This window comes from Trichoplusia ni, chromosome 9, assembly GCF_003590095.1.
Source record: "Trichoplusia ni isolate ovarian cell line Hi5 chromosome 9, tn1, whole genome shotgun sequence".
Lineage (NCBI taxonomy): Eukaryota > Metazoa > Arthropoda > Insecta > Lepidoptera > Noctuidae > Trichoplusia > Trichoplusia ni.
Window position 1 is genome coordinate 11,090,340 of NC_039486.1, and position 11,759 is coordinate 11,102,098.

The 11,759-nt window shown below is 37.7% G+C and overlaps 1 protein-coding gene across 1 annotated transcript; it reads left to right on the forward strand.

Moving 5' to 3' along the window:
• The first annotated feature begins 5,450 nt into the window (after nt 1–5,450).
• Nucleotides 5,451–11,487, forward strand: LOC113497436. The gene is made up of 5 exons (XM_026876989.1): nt 5,451–5,485; nt 7,571–8,187; nt 8,578–8,782; nt 9,580–9,739; nt 11,019–11,487. The coding sequence occupies exons 1-5, from the start codon at nt 5,451–5,453 to the stop codon at nt 11,184–11,186; spliced, it is 1,185 nt and encodes a 394-aa protein (XP_026732790.1). The 3' UTR covers nt 11,187–11,487.
• The last annotated feature ends 272 nt before the right edge of the window (nt 11,488–11,759 follow it).

Below are 11,759 nucleotides of genomic sequence, written 5' to 3' on the forward strand. Positions count from 1 at the left end.
AAACTAAACACGTGACTTGAATGCGTTGTCCTCCACTTTCCCTTCATCACCATTACAATAACTACGTCACTGGTTGTGTCATAATATTTCCTGTACTTAATGTGTACTAGTCATTTCGTTTTTAATTTACTCGATAATGTGGTAGACCGTTGATAAATTTTTATTACGGTTTTATGCTTGTTTAACAGTTTTCTTTTTAATTATTTGGTACTGATAAAGTGTTGTAAGATTCTATAACCATGCGTATTTATAATAAAAATCGGTATGGTTCTGACGTAATTCCTTTGCTTACATAAAATTTTATTCATAAGTGGTCTGCTCTACATTTTAATCTTGAAAGTTAACATTTTTGTTTCATTAAAATTTTAAACGTTGAAAGGTGTTCTTGAGGCAATATATCACAGATAAAAAGTAATTGGCCTTGCGTACAAGGTCCCTCAAAAACTCTACGAGTAGAGTTCCCTCTTACAATGAGTATTACATTAAACCTAGGATTTTTGTTTTTGATCTTAATCTCAAGATGTAAAATGTGAGTAATTCATTAGATACGTAAGTAACATTACAAAACAATTGCAAGAACATGACATGGCAGGCATAAATATTATTATGTATATCCAGCCTATGATTATACATGTTGTCTGTTCATTCTTTATTTATATAAAACGAGGTAATAAATACCTTTTCCTCATTGTCATGGGATTTCCAATGAAGCAGTAATTCTCTGAAACGTGCCTATAAACAGTCGTTTCGGTATGCGTCGTCTATCGACATTTTCAGCACCGTTCACGATAATATAAACCTAGAAATTCAATTAATATAAATTGTTAAAACAGATTTTTTCTTCATATATTGTCTGAATATTATGTAATAATTCTATCTCCTGTAACCAAAACCATGGATTGAATTAATTAAATAAGTATACATTTTCAGTCTTATGATATAATATATTCGAACTAGATTACTAGACAGTATATTTAGAGAAGTAATCATTCATACACTATTATGACAAAATAATTAAAAAGAAGCTAGTAAAAAATAGGAACACAAATTAAATTTAATTTATTAAGAAACAAAATGCATTCTCCAATTCATTTTCAATTATCACACTAGACATAGTCCTATAATTATATAATTATGTACATTCGTAAATAATAAACTAAGAGATACGTTCACAAAAAAAAAACTACTTAATGAAATTATGTCAATAAACATTAACCTTATCTAAATGATTACCGCGTAACCATTAACGCCTACAGATGACGCATCGGAGCCATTCGGTAAAGGTCGGGACGCCCACATTTACCCACGACTCTCATGATATTAGCAAGCCTACACAATCCACCCCTGAGGTCCAATACACCATCCCTACAACCCCCTGAGTCCAGTGACACCTAATTGACAGAAAAATGAATTGCGTTGCTAAATCGAAGTGAGAAAATTGTCTTGAAATTGCAGAGTTCTTGGTCTAGTTAGACTTTTTCTTTTGAAGATTGTATTGGATTTTGTTTATTTAGTCCATTTTAACTGATACATGAGCCATATGTTTTGGATTTATTGAAAAAGTAGGATATTATTTTCTTTAAGATTCCCGCATTAAGGAGTTTAATCCTTAATCCTCGATTTCACAATTTTTTAAGTATTATGCTCAAAGACACCCATAATTAATTAATTTAGAACTTATGAAGTATTATGTTCACTATTTGAATCACTAGAACAAAATGGACAAAGAAATGCTTTGGATTCCGTAAAATTCTCAAAGAGTTACTCAAATACAATGAGTAGAAATCTATAAATATTGAAATGTTTTGAAGAACGACGCGAACTAATTCTGCATCCGGCGTCCGGTTTCTCACGAAATACAATAGTATATTTACATACATAATCTAGTGTGAGATATTAACTGTTCCAACTCGTTTGTGTGTCCAGTGTCAGTTGACTCGGTCGGTAAAACAGTGCAACATTCACGAATGCAATGTAATTAAGAAATCTCATTTACGAAACTGCTATCTAGCTGCTACACAATACAATTGTGGTTCATTTTCAGCTAACAATGTCCTGTTATTCTTAGGCACGTGCAAAACAAAGAGACGAGTACATAATGGTCACGTGACCAGTCTAGGACGTGCAGTCGCGTCACGTGCGGCCAAAACTGGAACACTGCGGCCGGCTGCGGCAGAATGCGGCCTATCTCATCCTGATAAAAATATTAGGAAACAGAATATAACCGCCATTTTTGTGCTAGAAAATAACATAGCAAATATATCCCTATTTTTAACATGAACGATAAAAAAAAATAGTTTAATAAATTTGTGCCAGCTCAATTACTATCTTCAATTTCTTCTGCCTATAGAATCCTAGATAAATCTTATGCATGGCAATGCTCCAGATTGTCTAGAATCTGACCCGCTAACCTAATTGGGCCTAAAAAAGCCTATTTGCAAGCTGTATGGAAACTTAGACATGATCATTATTTAAAAGCATGTTCCATACATGGCATTACCATATATTATGAGAATATTTTTTTTTTGCGTTTAAGTCTTGAATAGTCCGCCATACGGTGTCATTGTGGAGAAACCTTCCGAATATTCGAATATGAAATCGCAATTTGAAGTCAGCAAGCGTACTGATCAATGCTCAATCCAAATCGAATCGATTTTAAATAGGAACTCCTTTCACCAACCTTTCAAAATAGGACTTGTTACATTTTTATATTACGTGTAGAAAGCTGTGGCAATGACGAGATCTTTCAAGGTCCATCATTAAAATTGCGTCAGATTTTAAACACTGTGTAACACATTCGTCTAATTAAGTAGAGCGAAATTATGACATGTCCTGATTACTGTCAAGGCTATTTTAATTCGAGGTTTGATCAGAATCAATATAGCTGTTTATTTTGTCTCATGAGATACAAATAGATTTTTAATTCTAAAAAAAAATTTTTTTTAGTACTCATCTCTATATATCGTCTTTATCGAAAAGATACAATAAAATAATTATTTATCATAATAATTCAATTGATTTCCGCCGCAATTCGAAGAATAATATAATTTATAGCTTCGTTATCTTAATTACTGGGATTTTTTTAATTATGAATTGATAGCAATATACTTATTGACAAGAAATGATATGAATTTTATCGCAATATATTAATAAAACTTTATTTGATGCATTCGCCAAGTGCAAGAATTTTTTTCGAGTTTATCGATATTTTTTTGTCGCCACGCCAACCCCACTTTGCGCAACATTTCGCGAGTTCGATCCTCGCATAGGAGAAGCGTTTAGTATGATCCACGAATGCTTGTCGTGACTCTATGTTTGTGACAGCCTCGTGACACTAGAATTTAAATCTTTAATCGTTTAAAAAAAAAATGTCGTTTCTTAAAAGTCGATGTAGATAATGTCTTTATAATGGGCTAGAAACGTTATCTTTAAATTACTACATAATTACCTCGACTTTCTACAAGATATTAACGGATATGTAGGGTAGTAGGTGGTTGCCATGGCAACGGTAAACAGTGTAATGACCTAAGCCGATGTTATTTCATTAAACCAGAACGTTGGACTGTTAAGAATTAACTAGTCTTTACTATTGCCATGTCTATAGGAAATTATAGTGTTAGATTTAACTTGCAACTATTTTTTTCGGATTGGAAATCATCAAATGATGGTTGAGCGGCAGGGAGTGTCTGACTTTTAGTGACTAAAACTATGTCCCTTCATATTATGCCTTTGTGTACCGGAACCGCAGTATCTCTTTTGAACAATCCTACTGGTCTAGTCTAACCTTAGAAAGTTTTACGACACCTTTTCAATTTAGTTACAGAAAAGTAACTTTTTTAATTAGCATGATCAAGTACATCTTTCAAAACGTTTTCTCAGTACCAAATTAACAAGCCATACGGACACATTGAATTTCGCGAGCTTGTCCCATCATACAAATACTCAGAACAATGTCATGACATACGCAAACCATGACCTAAATACTTCCAATGCTTCATACTGTTTAAAATTATGTATCGATCGTTGATTTTCAATGTTAAATAATTGAATTACTTGTATATTGCCCATGACCCAGTTCATGTAGGAAGAATAATATCCAACCCTTTATTAAACGGGTATTGAGTTGATAATTAGTTTTAACGATCTCTGTGGACCAGTTTAAAAGTCTTCGGTAATTTAAACGGCTATTAGAAGGAAGCCTTAGCATTACTTTTCGTTGCTTTAATGCTCGAAGAAATTTTATGTCTTCACTTTAAGCTCTATTTATGTTTTTCATTGTATTTCTTTAGCTTATTCCACATTAACTGATAGCTTTATTCCCTTTTTTCCTTTTTCGTTTCAATCATTGTGTTGCTAGGTTTTACAAACATTCAAATAACAAGCACAAAGACACCCAGACTATAACATTTCAGTCAATCCTTTCTTGCAGTTTGCAAAAACAAGGAGCTTTACAAATAATTCCTTTTACGAAGTTAGATGGATTACCGACACCGTTTAACTAGCCCAGGTAGAAGAACACGAACGAAATAGTGTGAAACCAGAAACTACTATCAACAATGAACATAAAGAACAGCTACAATAGCATATAATAAACAATAGAATTCAAACACGGATATTGAGTTAAATGCCCTTTAATATGGTAGATTGGTAGCGCAGGGACTTGACACAAATAATGGATAATTTATGGGACGTCGCTTGCTATTGGTATTGATAGTACCAGCATGTAACTGCAGGACGATATACATCAGGCTATAGAGATATAGAGCTGGGACCAATTTAGAGAGTTCATGATGTATACACATATATAAAATTGCAGCCTAAAAATCTGTTCTTGAACTGCATACATATCCATAGATAGTGATCCAGACCATTGACTGAAAATGTAAATCAAATCCTCGTTGAATGACGTTCATAAAATATTAAGGACCATAAAATAAAATGGCTTCATTATACTGCACACAAAGAATTTGGAATCCGTTTTTTTTTGTCTCCACAAAAGCAGGCATAAATGCATTGCATGCATTCTGAGCCTTCTTTAGAATTTTAAATGGGTAAACCATAAAAGAAAACAAAGTATTGGATTCCTTTGTAGACTAAACATCGTCAGCTGATCTCCATTGTACCTACGTAGTCTAAGTAATAAAATGTAAGTGGAATCTCTTTATGAGCAAATTGCGACCCCTCGAATGATCAAAGCAGAATTTTAGGAAACTTAAAACGAGAGCACTCCATTTTGTTTTGTAGAACGTAACTAAAAGCTTTCTCAGAGGCCAGAGGCAAGCAAGCAGGAATAAGGCAGCTCAAATTCTACACAAAGCTTTAACAGCGAGAACTAAGCAGTTTAACAAATAACACGATGAGTCAATATTTATAACAATGAGTCGACTCACGCAACAAAACTTCTGTTGCTCGTCAGATATTAATCTCAATTTCTGGCTAATGACTCAAAGATGAGTAATGCTCATGAACTGAAGATCTCAAGGAGGTCAGTTACGTGAATATTCTCATTCCTACAGTACTGCAGCCAGGTCATGACCGAGCGGTTTGGTACAAAGAACTTTGTTCCTAACCGTCTAACGCGTTCAACTCTTGCGCATGTTCACTTATACATTTAATTTTAGACCAATGTACACGTCAATGTGTCTGTTTAAAACAGAGTTACTAAACTAGATAGAAGTCGATTTCTTGTTGGTATGAACTTACAAGGTTTTTAGAACACGCCCCAAATTACAAAGTGCCGGAACTAAAACTATGCCTTTGGGACGTTTCCGACTCTCAGCAGTCATTAGACTGGATACATGGAATAATTAATTTATTTAAAAGGATTGCAAAGGCTAGTAATATAGTCATATAAGTTATTGTTATTAAGGATGGCACGTTAGCTGATGTTGTTTTTTTGTCTGGCAGCAGGACTTGGAATAAATTGCACCCACTGAGCGTGAGCGTGTGCCTAACGCATTTGTAGGATCTGAATTACTGTGACTTGAATGTTTGTCAAACACCCGCGATAAAAGGATTAACTTCCATAATGAGAAAATACACATAATGAGATCTTTTAAGAAAAACATTAATTGTGTAGTACCATTATGGCCATATCGTAAAACGACTAAACTTCTCATTAGTGTTTTTGCTTAACCAGACATTAGCCAACACATAATATTTACTCAGGAGACCTAAGTTCAAAACGACTCAGCACCTTTTCCTTTTTCTAAAAGGGAAAACCACATCAAAGTCCGTCAATTCGTTTTCTAGACCGATCAATACGTAATGACAAGCCCCTGCCAAAGAAATAATCGATGGCCCTAACTCGTATTGATACGAACTATTTTCGTATGTTATAATTGCTCGTGCCAGCATCTTGTTATCTCACTAATGACGCAATTAGTTAAATAGATTCATTATCATTACCGAATACATGCACAATATGAAATAGAAATATGACTGCCGAAATGAATTACTGAGCAAGTTTAATTTTCATATTTTAACTGCAACACGCTAATGACCTCAGTGTATTCAAAATGTGTACAATCGTTACCAACGCTATATCTCCATAGTACTGCAATTGTGCGATGTATTCCTGGAATGTTGGAACATGCCGATATCACACGTAGCGTTTTGGTATAATGCGGTATTCCGCATCGATGCATCGATTTACTTTAACGACTGCACACAATAGTCTACGGTTGTTGGAATTCCGACCACGCCTAGCAGGAACATCAAGAACAAAACATCCGTATTGTTTAACATGTATGTTCTAAAACTTCTAAAAATATATGATTATCACCATATTGTAAAGATCGTGTAGCCTGTCATTATGATGGATGAGGTCGTATGTTTGTTGATAAGCCCCTGCCTGTGCTTGTGTTGCTGGATCATTTTCACACGTGTAACATTGAGATGTCGTCGTCATCTCGCTACTAAACGGCGGAAATCCGATGCTCGAGTGCTTATCTATCATCTGATACTTCGATAACATAGAGATATTGCTTTCTTTAAATATTTTATAAACAGTCTCCTCGGTAAAAGGAGCTAATACGTTTTTATTGCGCAGAACTCTGAATTCAGTGTGGTAAATAAAGACGTTAGATAGCACTTAATGAGTATTCGTGGAAGTTTAAGAGAGCTTCGATAACGCGATGGTATTACTCTATAGGTATTGTAGGTCCACTTAAGTCACGCTATTGAGAATAGGCTTTTTATAGGCGATCGTAAATTTTATTTGAACAACAGAACAAGTTCTCGTAAATTGTGAATCTGCTTTGATAATTGGGAAAGTTGACATAAAAGCCTGATTATACGAATGCCTGCTATTCTTTAACTTATAGGTACGCTCTATTAGAAACCCATTAACCCATTATACCCACCATGTGACTTATAGTACGTTTATCTTTTCAGAGCGTGAAAAACCATCATCAGTGTGTTTAGAGAAGCAGCGTGAGACGCTCGTAAAGAGCGTCGAGTTCGCTACGGAGAGGGGCCGGGATGAAGGCCTATATGAGCGGGGGGCGGAGGCCGAGCCGGCCGCGCCCGGAGTGGGTCGCTGGGGCGCCGAATGGCCAAGTTGACTCAGCTCGGGGGCGGCGCCCGAGCCCGACGCCGGGGCGCCGGCGCGCGGGCCGGGCTGCGACGTGAGCCGACCGGGCCGCGACCCGGCCCGACCGCCGCTGCCGCGCGCGCGCTGGGCGCCGCCGCGCCGCCCGCTCGACCTGTCGCTGCCGCAGCACGAGGAGCTTGCCACGCGCGCGGAGGCCGCGCTGCGCCGCCTGCTCGCCACCGACAACTACGACTCCGTCAGCAACTTCATCTCGCTGTACGAGGCCTTCGAGCGCGGCGGCGCCCCGCTCTACGAGGTGTACGAGCGGTACGCGCCGCCCATCCGCGCGCGCAAGCACACCTGCGTGGGGCTGGGGCTGGAGCTCATGCGGCGCTGGCGGGACCTGGAGCCAGACTTCAGCGGCGTCAACCGCGCCACTGCGCTGCTGTCCTGTGAGGAGGCCGTCGTGGACGTGCGCGAGTACGTGACCAGCGGGGAGAGCCCGGCCGCCGTGGAGTCCGCGGAGAAGGAGCACGTCATGGCGGGCATCCAGATCCGCGTGGACGGGCGGCCCGGCGTCATGCTGGCCGACCCCGGCTACCACGTGCCGCGCGTCGTTACCGTCATGCAGGACCGGAACTATCCACACACCGGTCAGTACCTCGTCCATCTCTGCTATATCACTATAATACCAACATCGGGCTAGGTTGGTCTAGTGGTTAGTGACCCTGACTGCTATACCGGAGGTCGTGGGTTCGATTCCCGCCCAGGACAAATGATGTGTGATGAGCATGATCATTTGTTCTGGTGTCTGGGTGTAATTTATCTATAATATGTATGTATTTAGAAATATATAAGTAAGTTTATCAGTTGTCTGGTTACCATAACACAAGCTCTGCTTAGCTTGGGATCAGATAACCGTGTGTGAGTTGTCCCAGGATTTATTTATTTATTTATTTATTATTTATCGAATAATCGAATTGCTTCAATAGTAACACAATCACAACCGCGGTTCCCTTTCTCAACTTACCATCGTCCTCCAGGTTGGTTCGTGCAGTCGGACGAGCCACAATGCCGCAAAGAGTATGACTACACGTTCAGCGTGCTCAACCCGGGGTACATAGAGTGGCACGAGCGGGAGACCCGGGGCGAGGCCGTCAAGAACCAGACGTCGCTGGTGTACGCGGCGCGGCCCTACCTCGACGGCGTCAACGTCACCGAGAGGAGGAACCTCGTCTACAACTTTAGGTGATTCTCGACTCCTTTGCCAGTTTTGTTACATTAACTAGCACATCACACACGACGCAACACAATTACCTACTGCTCATTTGCTCATCGTCTTTTATGTTGATAGATATTTATAAAATTATCATTTTTTCTAATTTGTTTACCATTTTGATCATGTCACTTTTTATTTGATGATTCCGGTGCACAATTTGCTATTGGCTCTAATCCAAACAGATGCAAAATCACTGAAGTTTGATTGATTTCTTGTTTATGAATTGAAAGATTGAGTCTGGAAATAACTTTCAATGGATGGTTTTAGAAAGATAAAAACAGGCATAGTGATTTGCCTCGCTATGATACGCAGATAGGTACGGCCCACCCGGCCCTCCTCTCAATTAACTTGGAATTATTTTAGCCTCGACACTTACCTCTGTTTTTATCCTAGAGGCAAAAGGATGAACCGTGACGATCTCCCATTACAACTACGATTTAATCTAATCTATAGATACAGTCTACCTTAACTCCTAAAATCAGTTGAAATTTACGCCACTTATATGGTATGCTTATAAACATTGTGCGATGTCAGCCTCACACGACCCTTTCAGAAAATGTTTGAAAACTGTTTACCACTGTTTAGTCCCATGTTTCTTACTAAATCATTCTTATTATATTAGGCCTGGCCAGGCCTACTATACCATTGCAAGGTGACAGTATCTCAGGGTAAACTGCAGCGACCCCGTTTCGTCTTCCTGACCTTCAATTTGTCCCCATGAGATGAAAACTTTTTGTTTGTGTTAAATTTCATATTTGTATTCCAGGAGTCTCCTATCTCGTGACCAGAAGGGCCACCTGATAGCCGGCCTGTACTTCCCCGTGGGGTCCCGCGGCAAGGACGCGCAGTTCACACTCTTCCTAAACAACGGACCTGACAAGAGGAAGACTAAGTACAAGTTCAGCACTTTCGTTGATCCACAAAATGTAAGTGCCTGTTAAGACTAATTTTCAGTTCCAAATTTAAGGGATAACGGTGCAAACAAATAAGTTTTCCTGATTGCAAAATATAGGGGAACATTAAGACAAGTATTTTTTTTTATAAAACTTAGGGAATTCAGGATAGTGTCTCGAAATTAGGTAGACCTACTACAAACTCTACTGTCAACTTTAGTCCGTGTACCTTGCTTTTTTTGATAATGATATCTGTATTTTTACTATCGTTTTCATAAGTTAGATGTGCATACAAATCCCTCAAATTCTAAAAAAAAATAACAAGAAAATTCAAACGATGTCTATAAGAATCGCAGTGAAGGTTACACAGCTACAGACACGAAATTATGCTTTCCGGTCACAGGCAATTCGACCTCACTGCGTTTGTAAACCAAACGTTACATTGTACAAACAATGAGAACTGACAGACTTTGTCACGTCAACACCCGCACTTAATTAAATATTATGTGCATTCAGCAAGCACCAAATATTTTCGATTAAAAAATGCGAGTTTTAACTATATTGTGGAATTTTCACGTACCTATTATTTGGAATACAAAGCTAGTTACAATTCATAGTTTAATACATTTAGGGCCGATTTTTCAATCCTCAGTTAACTTTCATCTGAGGAATAAATATTATGGCCGTTTGACATATTTTCCATACAAAAGCTGTCAAAACGTCTGGCGATTGAAAAATCGGCCCTTAGGTACTGACCTAAGGGCCGATTTTTAACCCTAACATAACCCTCCTTTTTGCTTTGTTGTAGTCGGGTAAAGTCATATCGCAGTTAAGACATAAACTGCGATAAAACACCATAATATAAATATATATATTTATGAGAAACATTTTAAATGTTGTATTTATTTTAAACATTGTATTTTTTTTTAATAAAATATCAGAAGTGCGGAACGTAGTAAGGAACTGTTATATTCGTAACTAGTCTTTACTACTCCATAGCTCCATAATCAATATCAAAACTTGTCATTTGCTTAAGTTCAAACCCATCGTTAGACGTATTTACGTTTTGAATATTGAATGACATAGGCAAACTTAATAAGCAATGTTTTGTAGATAATAAGAGGGTAGTCATAAGTTGCTCTGTCATTGTGGGAAAACAAAACGGAATCCATTCACTCTCAGAACCTATACTTAGCGAAATGATATAGGTGTGTTCTGTGTACTACTTAGGTAAGGTTTTACCCTGTAGATATACTAATACATAGACTGTTTATTGGTACCAAATTCTTACGATTATAATTTTTGTCCACAGATTCCTGAACCAATAACCGAAGAGATTGAGTTATGCAATGCAAAGATGAACTACAAGCAAGGAGAACTTCTCGAGATCATTTGCAAGTTAGCAGAGATTATGGCTAACCAGCCCTTCATAGACCAAATGCTTGAGATCAACGAAGACATCTGCCGCATGTGTCTCTGACATCAGGATGGCGTCCCGAAAATGGCGGACGCCCCTAATACCAATATGGCTGACACAACCTCAAAAGCTTAACTTTATATCCATTTATTTGTAATTCTCATTGATATTATTGTTACTGAAATTATGTATTATGGGGTAAAGGTTTTTTTTTTAATTTTCGTAGTTTTAGTATATTACTTCTATACATTATTACGTTTAAATTAATATTTTTTATTACCCGACTACGTTAGGAGGGTAATGTTTTTGGAATTGGGTTATTGGATCATATTGCTTATCCTTCATAATAAATTTATTATTTCAATGTAATTTGTTTAATTTCTTTAAAACACAATGCAGTAGTTCCTATACTTCCTACCACTGACACAATTGTCTTTTCAATTAATTATAAGAAACATATTTTCCTCTGGTTCTGCTGCAATATATTAAATTGTTTAGAACAGGAACTTTACGTGTAATAAAACCGTCACATAAGAGAATTCACTACTTTATTAATTCATATAAGATAGATTGGTTCTTTACAACTAACATCAATATTACATCGAAAAATATTTTAAGTCTAAAATTGGACGCAAA